Source organism: Melopsittacus undulatus, chromosome 4 (assembly GCF_012275295.1).
Source record: "Melopsittacus undulatus isolate bMelUnd1 chromosome 4, bMelUnd1.mat.Z, whole genome shotgun sequence".
In the NCBI taxonomy this organism is placed as follows: domain Eukaryota; kingdom Metazoa; phylum Chordata; class Aves; order Psittaciformes; family Psittaculidae; genus Melopsittacus; species Melopsittacus undulatus.
Window position 1 is genome coordinate 108,695,215 of NC_047530.1, and position 16,314 is coordinate 108,711,528.

The 16,314-nt window shown below is 48.9% G+C and overlaps 2 protein-coding genes and 1 long non-coding RNA gene across 3 annotated transcripts in view; 2 read left to right on the plus strand and 1 right to left on the minus strand.

The window, feature by feature from the left end:
- The first annotated feature begins 74 nt into the window (after positions 1-74).
- Positions 75-4,925, plus strand: LOC117436162 (uncharacterized). The gene is made up of 3 exons (XR_004549597.1): positions 75-323; positions 1,802-1,893; positions 4,774-4,925. It is a non-coding gene; the product is annotated as an uncharacterized lncRNA (long non-coding RNA).
- A 5,154-nt stretch (positions 4,926-10,079) lies between these two features.
- On the minus strand, positions 10,080-13,010 carry NKX1-2 (NK1 homeobox 2; the record flags this gene model as incomplete). The annotated part of the gene is made up of 3 exons (XM_034061363.1): positions 10,080-11,821; positions 12,665-12,826; positions 12,926-13,010. Coding segments are annotated over 3 exons (810 nt in total), but the record flags the coding sequence as incomplete, so codon positions are not given.
- Positions 13,011-15,852: 2,842 nt separating this feature from the next.
- LHPP (phospholysine phosphohistidine inorganic pyrophosphate phosphatase) overlaps positions 15,853-16,314 on the plus strand; it is a 71,040-nt gene continuing 70,578 nt past the window's right edge. Inside the window, exon 1 of the mRNA XM_034062085.1 lies at positions 15,853-16,005. Within this exon, the coding sequence (XP_033917976.1) occupies positions 15,887-16,005 (119 nt within the window). The 5' untranslated portion in view covers positions 15,853-15,886. The remainder of the gene's footprint in view (positions 16,006-16,314) is intronic.

The window sequence follows — 16,314 nt, forward strand, 5'->3', positions numbered from 1 at the left end:
TCAGCCAATCAGGATGGGCCGCTGGCACACCCACGCGCCAAGGCACCGCCCCGTTGGCCGTTGGGGGTCTCCCCTCAGAGCCGTCTCCTTGCCCCTTCTGTCAGGCCGAGGTCCCCGGGCTCCGCTGTCCCCGGTGCAACAGCAGCCTTGGGGTGATGGTAGCAGCCGAAGAACCCTGCCGCCGCTCGGCGGCCGGAACAGAGCGCCCTCCGGGCTGGTATCACCGCCCTCGGCTCGGGTACCGCGACTCAGCCGGCTCCTGCGTTGTGCCAGTCGGCTCTTGGCCCAGCTTGCTTCCGTCTGGGAAGCTGCTGTAGCAAAGGGTGAGCAAAGAGATAAAAACCTGAGAGGGAAGGCATTCGTGGAAATGGGAAGTGTGTGGGTGACTGTGGTAACTGTCAGCTGGGAGCTGCTCGTCTGTGGCCTCCCTGCTTGGGTAGCGGCATCTGTAGGCCATAGTATAGAATGGTTTGGGTTGAAAAGGACCTTAAGCTGATCCAGTTCCAGCCCCCTGCCATGGCAGGGACACCTCACACTAGACCACGTCACCCAAGGCTCTGTCCAACGTGGTCATCACTCCCCTGCTATTTTATGAGGTATATTTTCACCAAAGCTGCAATGATCTTTTTTCAACCAGTTTTTTCCTGATCTTACACTTGTGGCTTACAAGAAATAATTTAAAATAACAGGGATTCACTAAGTTTGCTAATGAATTCCTCACAGAGCTCCTGTGCCAACTGTTCTCTGCCCACATGTAGATTGCATCAACTTCCTCCGCAGCTCCTCAGTGTGGTACCATGCAGGAACAGGCTGCTGGTCCCTGCTGGTGGTGTGGCATTGATGGAGGTCTGGCCTTCACACCCTGCTGCCTTTAGAGGGATGGAAGCATGCAGGGAGTGAGGTCCATTACAGGACAGCCCAGCTCAGAGCGTTCATGAGGGAGGCAGCAGGTGAGCAGGGGCAGGCTGTAACTAGCCAGCACAACCCTGACCTTTCCCCAGGCTAAATTACACTTGGAGAGCATTTGGAAACACCCAGAAAATCTGGATGTTTACAAGGAGCTGTGAGATGTGTTTGATAAATACATACTGGGTTTAATCCAAAAGAAACACATGGAGAATATCTCACTTTTTCTATTACCCACCTCACTGGGGGACCCCAAAACCCTTCAGTCTTAGCAGTGATAACTTCTAGCTGCCTCTTGCTTCCTGTTTTAAATTATCCTGACGATTTTATCACTGCTGGAAAACAGTTTCTTTTCACCACAAAGAAAGCATGCTGTCCAAGGTTGATGTGCCATTTGCATATCTTCCCTGCAACCCTACAACTGAACATACTCCTGAATCTTGTTGTATCTTCTAACTAAATTGCTCAAACCTCGGCTGTCAGGGAGCAGCATCGCTTATGTGTTTGAAGAGCAATGCCCTCAGAGAAAACATTTCCCAGTGTGCAATCAGCTTGATGCAAGGGTTGGGAGCACAACAGATGATGCTGTGCTGGCTGTAAATACACGTACACTTAGGCTCAATTTGCTAATATAGCTCTTACTAGATAGATAAACTAGATATAGTGCCCTACATCTGCTGCCAAAGCTGAATGCGTAAAGCACCAAAAGGTCGTGCCTTGGGTGCTAAATTGCAAAACACATTTCACAGTCATTGTTGAATGAATACATAGTTGTACTGGGCCAAGTTTTTAAGTCCAGAAGCAGTTATTATCTATTATTATCTTTATGATTTCTTTTTTCCTGAAATGCCTAAAATTTTAAGTCTGAAAATGTATTTATTTTTTTAATTTTAAGTACTTTACTGGAGTTTCATCCAGCTCTGGAGCCCCCACAACAAGATGGACATGGAGCTGCTGAAGCAAGTTCAGAGGAAGCCACAGAGATGAGTAAGTTTTATGTAGGATCAGCATAGTCCTGTTGTGGCTTATTTTCTTTCCTCCCTTTTTGGGGGCACTTATAATCAAGACACAGAAAATATCCACTTTTCTTCTTTAAATGCTATCATGTTGGGATTTTAAATTGTTCACATTGTGCACAGTGGCAGCTATTACTGTAGATCCTGAAGCAGCTGCTCCCAGCTACGTGTACTATTTCTTGTGACTTAAAAAGGAAAGCAGAAGTTCAATGGGTACTGATTAGTTACCTGTAGATACCTAAAAGACTCCACATGACTGTAACCAAAATATGATCAACAGAAGACATGAAAGTTCACATTTGACAGAAATTTGCCCTGCAGAAAAGAAGAAAATCTTGACCTACTTGAGAAAACAAGGTTATTATATTCATTTTGCTTATCCAGAAAATGCAATTTGACATGTAAGTAAACCATAAAGTTATAAGAACAAGTTAAGTCATGCCAGTTGTTAGGGGTAATTCTGCAGCTCTGTCTCTGGCAGAAATGCTCATTGAAGTCGTCAGGAATTAGGCTTGTGGGGAGACTGAGGAATTGCATCCCAGTTACTGTGGTTATTTGGAGGTGGGCACAAACCCAGGGAATTACAGCCTGGGCCTCCTGAGTCGGTTTGGCTACACAAGCTCAGGGAGTGCCAGGGATTAACATTCTGCTCATGGAGGCTGCTGAAGGCACTAACAGTGAGTTTAACACTCTCTTAGCTCTGCTACAGTGAGAGTCCAGAGTGCCTTAGCAGCTGATGTTCAGGCATGTGGCACTGGTGTTCAATTCTTCAATGGCACAGTAGTTTCTTACTCAGCTCAGAGGAGGAGTTCTTTACCTCAGAGCAAGACCAAGACCAGCCAGCAAGTTGGATATGGAGTTCATCCAAGTCCTGAGGCTCAAGGTGCAAGTTCATGATTAGCTAAAACCAATGCAAGTCTATGGTGCTGGCAGCAAGACAGACCCACCCCTTTTCCCATCTCTGGGGAAGCCACACGGGTAGTCTTCACTCTTCTCCTCTTCCATATCAGTATGGAATTGAAACTATGCTGCCACTCAGCAAAAAAAATTACACTTCTCTGAGCCAAAGGCAGATTATTTTAAGGCAAACCTGGTGCTGAGTGGATTGCCCTGGAGATTGCCCTGTAATACCAAACTTTTCTGTGACACATGTCTCCTATATGAAAATGTATGTCTGGAAAAGACCCCAGGAGGAGATTAAGGTGATCAGATACCAATGATGGATGGGTGATATCAGGAAATTTCTACTTCTACACTTCAATCTTTCATCAGTGAGAGTTGAGAGCTGGGCTGGAGTAGCCTGGAGAGAGAAGGCTCCTTAAGGGGAAACCTTAGAGCAGCTCCAGTGTCTAAAGTGGCTACAGAAAACCTGGAGAGGGGCTTGGGACAAGGGCCTGTAGGGACAAGCCAAGGGGAATGGCTTGAACCTGCCAGAACAGGGGAGACTGATATGAGCTCTTAGGCAAAAGCTCTTCCTTGTGAGGGTGCTGAGGCGCTGGCACAGGGTGCCCAGAGAAGCTGTGGCTGCCCCATCCCTGGCAGTGTTCAAGGCCAGGTTGGACACAGGGGCTTGGAGCAAGCTGCTCTAGTGGAAGGTGGCAGGAGGCTGGAAGTGGATGAGCTTTAAGATGCTTCCCAACCCAAACTGTCCTGTGACTCTATGATTCTATGAAGTTGATACAGACTTTTGGTAGTGCCTTATGTAGAAAAATACTTTCCATGGCCCATGTTTGCATTATTCTGGTTATTTGCTGACAGCAGAATTCTACATTAAGACATTCCTTATGGGACAAGTAACTTGAGTCTTTCCTGCAGCACAGCCAGAATATTCTACAATGCAATGTGTCAGAACACAGGAGCAACAAATTGTAATGTGTGCAAAGCACATCTACCTCTCAAGTTTAGTTAGAGATTTATTTTTCACATCATATCTTTAAAGATAGTTTGGCAAAGCTTAGCACAACCCCCTCAAAATCATGCTGTTCTATTGGATGGAGGCAAGTTAACCCAGCTTAAAGCACAACAACAACCCTTACAGCTGATATTCCTATTGCAGTATAAACCTTGAGCTATAGTTAATACTTATCCACCCCGATTTGTGTGTTGGCTTATTTTACAGAGATCTCAACAAGACTCTGTTTGTTAGATGACAGCATGGATAACTGAATTAAAGAATCAAAACAGTTTAAGTTACTGTCTTCTGTTAGGCATTGTTTCCAATTTTAAACTTACATTTGGTTATTTTCTTTTGCAACCTATGTCCAGAGCCTTCCACAGATGAGATGAGTCATCTTATTTGTACAAAAAAACTAGATTAAAAGTAAATTATAAGATCTTTATTTCTTAATCTTGTAGTTAATTAAATGAAAGAGCCTTTCTGTATTCATTTCTGGTGAGCAGCACATTCTATGTCCATTACAGTACCAAGAAAACACAGTTGAGAGAGTTTGGGGGAAACAACTTTCAGTGTACCAAGACAGATTAAAAGAGTTCACTAGTGATGAGGTTTAGGTTTTTCTCTAGTTTTGACATGCAACTCTGACAGTAGTGTGCCTGAAGTTCCTGCAGCAAGATGATCCAAGTGTGAGATCCATGAAAGCAGAAAGTGGGCAGGAGCCTGAGAATCCCCAAGAGCCTGATAAATGGCATTTTCTAGTATAGAAATCAGAAATGGAAAGATAAAAACCAAAGAAAATCTGTGTGAGGTTAAGTCAGTTTGAATTCCAGGCTTTCAGGTGCCTCATATGTGGGCCTGCTTCTTCCATGTACAAATGTAGTTTGATTTGAATCCTGCAGTTCTTCTGCTTCCTGAATTACATTCTTCATTCTTGCATTCTTCATTCTTTTCTAGTGATTTCTGGAAGAGACAACAACTTTACCTCCAGACGTTCAAAATCTGACCCAGATGGCAGCTATAATTGTGATGAGAGCACAGAGAAAATGAACATAAATACGTCTAACTGTGTAATAAGAATAAATACCTTGTCAATTTGGTTAATCTCAGGATTGAGTACTGAACATCTGGATACATTTTATCTCAGGAGCTAGGAAACTCTTCTCAGGATTGTACCAGGACACATCCCCACTGTGTCCTGCAGTTCAAGTGTTTGACATTGCTGCAACAAAGATTGCTGATCTTGCTAAATGCAGAGCACTGTGGTCAGGGCTGGTGGAGTCTCAAGCTGAAGAACTTACATAATGTCTTGATCCGGTCAGACTTTAACTTGGTGTCATTGCAGTGAAAGATTAGCAAAGGAACCTATTGCATCATCTGCCTCCTGTCATTTCTTTAGGATGACATGTGGCAAGTTCCTGAACTTCCCCATTCAGGACTTTAAAAGAGCCATAGATTTGGTAGAGTACCAGATAATTCAGAAAATTACAGGCTTTTTTGATCCATATTAGGACAAAACTTTGAAGTCCATTGTTTTAAAACAAGTTCTTTCATAGAACCATAGAATGGTCTGGGTTGAAAAGGACCTTAAGGTCATCCAGTTCCGACCCCTGCCATGTTCAGGGACACCTCACACTAGACCATGTCACCCAAGATAATAATTGTTGTTAAAAATCACACAACTTGAGGTATCAGAAGTATGGAGAACATATGCCAAAAGGAAGGAAGAGGCTCCAAAAGTAGAAAGATCTTGACAGAAATGACCTACTCTGAAATTATCGTACAGTGTTCCTTAAAAGGACACACAAACTAGTAAAACATTTCAACTCTTTGCTGTCTGTAGCTTATTGATCATTTCTCCAGACTAAGGCTCTTCTGAGGCAGTTCCAATGAAGTGCAGCATTTCTTGGATTCAGCAATACCTGGGACTTCCAGTGTGATTCAGTGGGAGGGACTGAATGATAAGAAAAGTTGTCAGGCTAATGGCCACCTACAAACACTAAACAAGAGATGTCAGCACAGATATTAGGTGTTGGGACATCGGTATGGAATTGACCTAACCTGAGAGGACAAGGTACAACTCACCTGACTCTAATTCATCAGATCAGGTTCTTAATGATCTACAGAAACAAAATCTGATATCTTTTCAGGTTCCCATTTTGCAATGTCAACATATATCTGTAAATGAATGTTTAATCTAGAATCATATAATCCTGGAATGGTTTGGGTTGGAAAGGACCTTAAAGCTCACCCAGTTCCAAGCCCCTGCCATGGACAGGGACACTTTCCACTAGAGCAGCTTGCTCCAAGCCCCTGTGTCCAACCTGGCCTTTAAGACTTCTTTCTTTAAAAAATAGCAGTAAAGTAACTTCCATGATCAAAGGGACTATACCAAACCAGCATGTGTAGGAAGAAGTAAGATCTTTTATTTGTACTGATTTTTATCTTGTACACAGATCTGGTACCTTTGAAAGTATCTTCAGTATGTTAGAGGCTGCTTGGTGGAAAAGCATGAATCTGGGATACTTCTGACATCCCTCTGCAGTGTTGCAATGTGCCTCAGCCCCATTTTAATTACATTTCTATGCGGCATTCCACAGAATGTAGAAAATGAGGTGATCATCTTGAGAAAGAAGCTTGTTTAGGAACTCTTCAGTGTTTGAAGGGCAAAATCTAAGAGAAATTGTGTTTAATACTTTGTGAAGCAAAGGTAGTGTTGCTACAGGCTACGTGAATCACAGGAACCACAAAACAGCTCCTGTGAGTAAAACAGCAAAGAAGGCAACAGAGAGGTTAAAGCAAACCTGTAACATGCAGCTTGTAAACTAGCTGCACACATCATTATCCTCCCAGAGACTTTTACTGAGCACACTGCCAGCAACAGGGCCCAGACCATGAGTTTCCTATGTCAAAAAAGTGTTTTTCAAGGTGACTTCAGCTGATCCTGGAGTCCTACTGGAAAACAAATAGATGTGGTCAGGTCTAGTGATGCAAGAACTCCACTGTCCATTTTTCCTTGGGTGAATCTCACCCACCAAATATTTTTCTAGACGTCTGGTCTGACCATGAGTTGTAAAGCTGCTGGAGATCAGACTTTGATCTCATTCCTAACTGCTGTATGGGACCAACTCCATTACTCCTGAGTCACCTGACCACTTAGTGGGCTGATGAGGCATTTAATAGATCAGCTGTTGTATTTTGTGAGGCTTGAGATGAACACATGGGTATCTTGACTTTCATTGCTGCTCTGAACGTGGTATACAAGTGGCAGATTGCCAAAGAGATGGTGTTTATGAAATGAGGTGAACAATACAAAGGGTCTAACTGCTGGCCTGAGTATACCACGACCAGGTTTGCACATACCTGTTGTGATATGTGTCACAGAAAATGAGGAAGGATTAGGTAGCAATATGTTTAAAGGGGACTCAACCTTCTTTGTGCATATCCTACGGAGAAACTGCAGGCTGGAATCCAGCCCACAGTAAGTGAGTTTTAAATGTTTGGTACATTTCCTGTGGCAGATCTTCCTAGTGAACACCTTCTGTAGTAAGAGCAAGGAGCTCATTTAGTCCAGAGAGAGCTACCTGGAGCCCATGAGGCAGGTGATAAAGAGAACAGCCACAGCAAACCTCCATGTTCACATCCCCTGCACGTCAGCCTTTCCACAGAGCACAGGATCATGTCTGTGGGTGAGGATGGACAAAAGGACATTTGCCAGAAGACATCTCTATGCACCTCTCAACATAAATATAACCTGTGCTGCCATCAGGAGGTGGGACTTGCATGTTCCACAGAGACAACACAAATCAGTGGTCATGTCTCTTCTGAAGGAACTGTTCTGCCAGAGAAAGAGCAGCAGAAGGCCTCTGAGCTCACTCTCTGCTTGCTCCTTGTCTTGGGTCTTCCTGGGCTCTCTCTACATGGTCCTAGTTGATCTCAGTGAGGAGAAATACACAGGTGGATTCTATCCTCAACTCAGGAGCCTGTGCGTAGATAGCACATGGTTTACTACAGATGTTTTAGCAAATAACAATGATGTTAGAGAGAGAGAGAAAGAGGCTGATTTTTAGGAAGGAAACAGTTTAATTCTCCAGTCATGTATTACACAACAAATCATACTGGTTTTCTTAATGAAAAATCACTGACATTTCAACAAATGTATTTTATCTGTCATTTCTCACTGTATTTAGTTGTTCAGTCTATTTTTCAGACTTTGCAAACCCAACTGTATGAATTATTTGGGGTCTTTTTCCCAACTACAGATCTGAAAGCCTGGTTAAACTTAGATTTCTGCTGTGATATTATGGTGTTCCCCCATGCAATTCTTTCATCAACAGAAATGAAGTTAATTTCCACAGTGCCTTTGTGGTTCTCAGAGCACTAATGTTGCCTGTGTAGAAAAAAGGTATGAAAAAAAGAAGTATTTTGTGCAGAGATGAACACTATGAGTCAAGAGCTTTCCCTTCCTGCAACTGAAGCGCAGCACATGTTTCTTGCTGTCCTATGATGCCCCAAGTACATGCCATTGCTGGAGGTGAGATTGCAGGCCCAGTGCTCCAGCTGCTATGTTATGTTCTAGAATGGAAATGAAGGTGTCTAAGCAAAGCTTAACAGTGTTTTGGGCAGTCTGAAACCAGGCAGTTGATGCCTTCTTGCTGCAGACACTGTTATTATGGATGTTACAGTGCTATAAGGGAGGCAATTGACTTTCCTGTTCTCTCTGGAGCAATTCTCTTTGAATTCAAAACTCTTAATATTTTTGTTTCTTTTTCTACACAGAACTTACTTAAGATTCCCTCTAACACCTCTATTCATCTATGAGGAAAGTCAATTTTTGTCTATGCCTGTAACTATGACACAAATCTGTGCTCAGAATTGTTAGAGATAATGGAGACTCAGTGGGGCATTCCCAAAAGTGTTACCAGTGTGAATGGCATAATCTGGACAATGCAGTGTTTAACAGCAATTGCTATTTCCAGGGCTGCTTTGAATTGCTGCTGTAATAAGTTGCCATTCAGCACATATCCAGCTAAAAGCTGAAGAGCTCACCCACCAGAGCTCCACAAGGCAGGAAGGCTTGGAAGCAAATAGCCAGAAAAGCTTTGGTGGACTGGGATCAGCACTGTGCAGCACCCTTCCAACACTGTGCAGAGGTGTGAGTCATGCAAAGTGGGAACCATGACTGGTACCTTCTCTGGAATGAACCCTACAACATCTTTGTGAATCTGTGCTATAGAAGTGACCTAATGGAGTACTGGGGAAAAGGGCTGGCATTTCCTGCATGGGAATCAAGTATTCCCATTTCTTGTAAAGCTGATTGAGTTGGGCCAAAGGCAAAATTGCTCATGAACCAGAGAGTCTAGAGATGTTTAAGAACAGCAAAACTACAGCTTCACAGTGAAGAAATTCCTAATATCTAATCTAAGTCTACCCTCTGTCAGTTAAAAGCCATTCCTCTTGTCCTGTCATATGACAAATGACCTGGCACAAATCTCTTTTTTCCACCAGAGATTAGACATTAGGCAGAAGCTCTTCCCTGTGAGGGTGCTGAGGTGCTGGCACAGGGTGCCCAGAGAAGCTGTGGCTGCCCCATCCCTGGCAGTGTTCAAGGCCAGGTTGGACACAGGGGCTTGGAGCAGCTGCTCCAGTGGAAGGTGCCCCTGCCCGTGGCAGGGGTTGGAGCTGCATGAGCTTTAAGGTCTTTCCCAACCTAAATCATTCTTTGATTCTACAAATCCATGATTACAGGCAGCCTGCAAGGGACAGCAGGTTGATGGCAGTGTTGCATCCTGATGGTGCAGACACCAGGACTGCCGGTTCAACAGCAGCTCTGGCAGTACACTGAGTGGTTGTAAAGACTCCACCTTTTGTAACTCTAACTTCAACCAAATTAGAGTTTAAAAGTTATTGTAATTATCCTGCACGTAAATACATTCATACAGTAGTTATGACTTCCAAATCCATGACCTGAGGCGACTCGTGTTTTGTTCATAGCTTTGCAAACAGTGAAGAAGAAACTGATACCTCCCCTGTGGTGTGGAAAGCCAACTGTGTGCTGTTCCTCTTCCCCAAGGCTGGCCTTGTGGGTTCCACAGCTCTGCTCCCGGCAAGCTGAAAATCAGGAAGATGATTTGGGGAAGAGAGGGGTGTCCCATGAAGCCCCCCTCACAGCCAGGGCACCAGCACTCACGGACTGTATCTGCCCCCAGCAGCCCATTAAGCAAATACTGCTTCATCCCAGTACAATTAAAACCAACACAGAATAATTTAGAACCCCTTTTTATTTAGACAAACACAAGAGCCAGATAGGATTTATGAGCTCAGATTTTTTGGTAGGAGAGCCAATATGTACTTTAAAGCATCACAACAGACCGAGAAGACACAGTCTTGAACAGTGTGTTGCAATAATGTGGGGAACTGCATAAGACAGACTTCTTTAAACCAATTACTCCCATCCACTCAGAGACAGATAAGCCCCAGATAGAATTCCTTTTCATCCCAGTGCTTGGAACGATGAAGATTAAATGTGATTTTCCCTTCTAACAACCACTCCAAACAGCAAAAGAAGAAAAAGCCTGTGTTTCTCTGTTATGGAAAATAGGTCTCAGCATGCTGGAACCTCTGTGTTTCACTTATTTTCTACCCCAAATGCCCTATTTTCAAAGGAATGAATAATGCAGTTGTATTCTCTGAGTTATGGTTTCTTTCCTGCCTCATTTGCTGTGTTAGTACAAGAACAACTGTTCTCTGCAAAAAGAGTGATCTTCAGACATCTCATCCAGAACCTTTCAAGTCACTGGGCATGAGCTGAAAGGAAGAAGTCCCATGGACCCACGGGCAGATTCCCACCTCATCGCTCTATGACACAGAGCTGCAGTTCCATCTCTTCTCAGACAGAAAGGAAAACTCTCCTCCAGGTGGGAGACCAAGTGTATGGCATGTAGTTTTCAGGTCACAAGTCAGATAGGAGAATAGAACATGGGTCAAACAGGGCACAGCTGAGTCGAAGGAGTGAATTCAGAGCAAACTCAGAGCCAGGAGACATCTTCACTGGGGAGCATCCTTGGGAATTGAAAAGTCCATGTCCACCATCAGCAGGATAACAGCAGTGGTAAGGAGTGCTCCAAGCCCTTGAGAATTGAGACATGTGCTAACAAGCCAAACATCAGCGAGGAGTGCTTTAAAAACCAACTCAGAGAAGAATCTGGAGGGAATTAGCACAGGGCATGTGTAAAGAGAGTCACTGTTCCCATCTCCAACACCTATAATTACATCTCAAATGTGCTAATAAAATCCAGCGGCTTTTTCTCTTTGTCAATGTGCCTTAAACATGCTTCTGCGACGCTTAGAAATGAACTTTCTTACACTTGAAATCGCCATGCAACCACCAGAAGGGAGGGCGCTGAGACCCGCACCCGGCCCTGGCCTGTCCCGCCGCCGCCTTAGAGGTGCGGGGCATAGAAGGGGCCGAGGAAAGCGGGGCCGAGGAAGGGCGTGAAGGCTCCGGCGCCCAGCGCGAAGGGGGCTGCCGGCGGCACCAGGACGTTGGCAGCGGCGTAGGAAGGGAAAGTCTGGAAGGGCAAAGCGCCGGGACCCGGTGGGCTGGGGCTGCCGCCGCCAGTCACCGCTGCCGCCGTCGGGGATGAGGATGGGGCCGCCCCGTCGGCTCCTGGATGCTGCTTCTTCCACTTGGTCCGCCGGTTCTGGAACCAGATCTTCACCTGCGTCTCGGTGAGGCTGAGGGACAGCGCCAAGCTGAGGCGCTCGCACACCGACAGGTACCGTGTCGCACGGAACTTGTTCTCCAGGGCCACCAGCTGCTCGTAGGTGAAGGCCGTCCGCGCCCGCCGCGGCTTACCGCACCCTGGCTCGGTCCTCCGCCGCCTGCCGCCCCGCGGCGAGCCCGGCTCCTCCGCCGAGCCGGGCCGAGCTCCGGACCCGCTGCCGGCTCCGGCCGGACCCTCCTCGTCGCGCTCAGTGCCGCTCTCCAACGCCGGCTGAGCATCTAGGCGAGATGGCAGCGCTGGTCAGGGGGAGTTTGCGCACCCTCCTCCCGCACCTCCCCGCAGACACCCCTCGGGACCCGGCTCTGCTCCTTCGACACCCCCCAGCGCCATAGAATAAGAGAAATCGTTAAAACAAGATAAAAGTGAGGCGAACCCCCCCGCGCTCCCCGCTGTGCCACCGCACTCGCGGCGGTATGGATTTCTTACCAATTAAAAAAGAAGTTATTAAAGTCCCCCTTGTGAAGCGAAATAAATCCCCTCCTCCCTCCCACTCCTCCCCAACCCCGCGCTAATGGAGTTTCAGATTTGCGACGGCCGGATCGATAGATGTCATCTATTAAAGGTAAGTTTTAATCGAACAATATTAGGATCAGGCCGGGGGAAGGAGGTTTGAAGTGGGCACCTGCAAGCTGCGGGCAGGAGATAGGCGGGAGTCGGTAATAGGATATCGATCAACGGGAGCTCAGGCATCCTCCGGTGGGAACGGGCTGAGCAATTACCCAGCCGGCCCGCCGGGGCAGCCCATCCCTCCATACCCATCCCCGGACAACGGGGACCGGGGGCAAGAGCCGGGGCCGGGATGGGGCGGAGATGAGGATGCCTCAGGAGCCGGGATTGACGGACACACACCGAGAACTTTTCCCTTCGCATCATCCAGGCTTCAAATCCAGCTCCAGCCCTCCCTCCCCCCCGCTGCCCGTTCATCCTCCTGCGGGAGCCCCGCACTGGGATCCCGCACCGACAGCGCACCCCGAGGGACCGGGAATAGGGATCCCGTCCGCCGGCGCCTCCACCTGCTCGCCCCGCCAGCACCGGCCGGAGAAACTCGAGCGCGTTCCTACCATGTGCCTCTAGTTTATTCCTGCCGCTGCCGGGAGCAGCAGCGTCTTTTCCTACTTCAACTCTTCCCAAACTTTCCTCCCGTTCTCTCGAGCGGGGGTTGCTGCCCCAGCTCCCCGCGGCCGGTTCGCGTCTGCTGCTGAATTTCTGAGGATCCAGGATGTCTAAGATGGAGAAGGAGATTTTATGATGGATGGGGGCCGCCTTGCCCCCTCGCTCCGGGCATTCCGGCATCCCCCCCACCCTCCGCGCTTCCCGGAGACCTGCTGGCTCCCAGCGCGGAGCCGGCGGAGGCTGCGCGGGGCCCGGCCGCCTCCCGAGCCGCACGGCGGGGCGCTGGGCGCGGAGTGAGCGCCGGGGAGGAGGGGAGGGAGGGGAGGGGAAGGTGACGGAGGGGGGGGGGGAACAGAGGAGGGGGCAGCGCAGCCATTGGCACGCCGCCCCCGAGCCCCCTCCCCGCCGGCTCCTTTCTTCCGTCCCTCAATCCCTCCATCCCTCTGTCACTCCGTCCCTCTGTTACTCCATCCCTCTGTCCTTCCATCCTCCCATTCGTCCATCACTTCATCCCACTGTCCCTCCATTACTCCATCCCTCTGTCCCCCATCACTCCGTCCGTCAGTCCTCTCATCCCTCTGTCCTTCTGTTTCTCCATCCCTCTGCCCCTTATCCCTCCATCCTCCCATCCCTCTGTCCTCCCATCCTCTGTCCCTCCATCCTTCCATCCCTTCATCCCTCATCCCTCTGTCCCTCCATCCCTCTATCCCAGCCTTCCTGTGGCCGGGCTTTCCTGCTCCCTGCCGCAGGGACAGGGGTGGAGGGATGCACGAGGGGCAGACAGGAGCTCTGGCCCCAGGGCCGGGTCTTTGGCCAGCACAGGTGTGTCACTGCTCATGGAGCCACTGTCCCCTGGGGTCCTCCTCCACCCTCCCCCCCCACTGACCTGCGTGCAGCCCCCAGCTCAGGAGTGGCCCCCAATCTCGGGTGACAAAGGGACCGAGATAGAAGGGACAGCTCTTGCATCCCTCTGCTGCTCCAAGCAGGCTCCAGGATCAAAGTGCTCTGCTCTTTAAGATGGGAAATGGTTTTTAACTGTTATCTAATTAGATATTAGATTAGATACTCCCAGTGGGAATCTGCTGCTTCTGCTTTTACCCCTAGGAAGAGGTGCAGAGCACAACCCTCCTCCTATTACAAGTGACCCAGCAGAGTTGGGGTTCTTATTTGCTGTTGCAAAGGCACAGGCCTTAAGGTAACAGGAAAATGAGAGGATGAGATGAAGATGTTCAGGGTGATGTAATTACAAGTAATTCATAGAATCCCAGACTGGTTTGTGTTGGAAGGGACCTTAAAGATCCTCCAGCTCCAACCCCTGCCACGGGCAGGGACACCTTCCACTGGAGCAGCTGCTCCAAGCCCCTGTGTCCAACCTGGCCTTGAGCACTGCCAGGGATGGGGCAGCCACAGCTTCTCTGGGCACCCTGTGCCAGCGCCTCAGCACCCTCACAGGGAACAGCTTCTGCCTCAGAGCTCAGCTCAGTCTCCCCTGTTCTGGCAGGTTCAAGCCATTCCCCTTGGCCTGTCCCTACAGGCCCTTGTCCCAAGCCCCTCTCCAGCTTTCCTGCAGCCCCTTTAGGCACTGGAGCTGCTCTCAGGTCTCCCCTTCAGGAGCCTTCTCTTGTCCAGGCTGCCCCAGCCCAGCTCTCTCAGCCTGGCTCCAGAGCAGAGCTGTTCCAGCCCTGGGATCAGCCTCCAGACATTTCTGGTTGAGTTGCTGTGTCTGCAGGAGCCAGAAGGTAAATTGCAGCACTGAATTCATTTGAGACACATCCAAACATCACCGGTTTAACCCATGCACACACACCAACACACAACCATGCTTGTGCAGAGGCACACACGGAATCCCCCACCCTCATGTATCAGTTTGAGCAGTCTGTTTGAAGTTGATCCATTTCGCAGCTCAAGCATTAAAATTCCACCCAAGTGCTGTCTTTAAATTGCTTTGATGCTAGGTGGGTTTCAACCCTGACCTGTCCTGATGGCAAGTGATGGCTGTAACAAGCTGTGGATCAATATTCATAGCGGGTGTCCTGGGCTGATAACACCATCCAAGACAATGTTCGCTATCGGTGGAGACAGCTGAGATATTGCACCATTAGGAATGTTGTTTTAAATAACCTGATCCATTTCTGGGTCTATTTAATGAATTTCACTGTTTAGATACTATCTTGAAGGGAAAGCCAGAGGCTATTCCAGAAGCAGTGATGCAAATCATTTGTGCCAAGGCTCCTTGGATTTTCTTAAAGTGCACTATAACTCCACTGCAGATCCTTATATATTCTGGGAATTGTGGCATGCTATTGATAATGTTAGCAATAAGAAAGCATTTGGACTTCATCAAGGGGGAAAACAGTATTATCTGTAAAGCTGTATCGCATTTGATAACATCTTATCTGTGATTGTGAAAGTCTTTATATGGCAAGACAGTGGTTTTTCCTCTCTTGTCTGTCTGTATGAAGTAGTGGGCACGGATGAGAAGATGCCATGGAGGAAGGGCATGACCCTGTCAGCATCTTCAGCCTTCTGCTGCCATGTGGTAGGTCCCTTGCTCCCCAAATCCTACCCTGCTGCAGCCCACCCCCCCCAAACTCACTCATGTGAAGGTGTTACTGAGGGTCAGGAGTGACAAAAGCAGGGTGGATTTTGAGGAAGACATCCCCATGTCTTTCCACAGCCTCTGATCCAGGTGATGTCCATCCTCAGGGATACATCTTCCCTGTGAGGGTGCTGAGGCACAGGGTGCCCAGAGAAGCTGTGGCTGCCCCATCCCTGGCAGTGCTCAAGGCCAGGTTGGACACAGGGGCTTGGAGCAGCTGCTCCAGTGGAAGGTGTCCCTGCCTGTGGCAGGGGTTGGAGCTGGATGAGCTTTAAGGTCCCTTCCAACACAAACCATTAAGGATTCTGTGTGTCCAAGGGAGCCCATCACACAGCAGAGAACAAAACCTCACACTCACTGCCCCTGCCTGAGGTGCTTTAACCAAATGAACGCACTAATTGATAACCGGAGGCCGCTGCTCAAGGTGCCCATGGTCACCGCGGCCCATACACCGCCCTCCTCGGACTACATTTCCCAGCAGCACCCGCGCCTCGGCTCCTCGGCTCGGCCCCTCCGTTCGGCTCTGCTCGGATCGGCTCTGCTCGGGTCGGCTCCTGTCTCCGTGCGGACCATGGCGGCCTGGGCGCGGGCGGTGCGGGGCGTGCTGCTGGACATCAGCGGGGTGCTGTACGACAGCGGCGGGGACGGCGGCGGAGCTCCCATCGCCGGCTCGGCCGAGGCCGTCCGCAGGTGGGTGACAGGCGGGGCCCGGCCTGGCTCTGGCCCCTTCACCGGCGGCGTGAGGGGCCGCCCGGGTCAGGTTGTGTAAGTGGGGACACTGCAGACATGGCCCAGGACATCCATTGCGGGCCCGGTGCTGGTCTGTAGAGCTGCACCCAGAGGCGACAGGATCAGGGTTACCCCGCGGCTGCTCAGCCCCGTGTTCGCTGTGTGGAGCTGAGGGGGACAGCACAGCAAGCGGGCTGCTTTTAGGCGTGTTTAGGGTGTATGGGGGTCTGCGGTTGCTGTGCTGATGGGGAAAGGAGCCCTGAGCAGCAG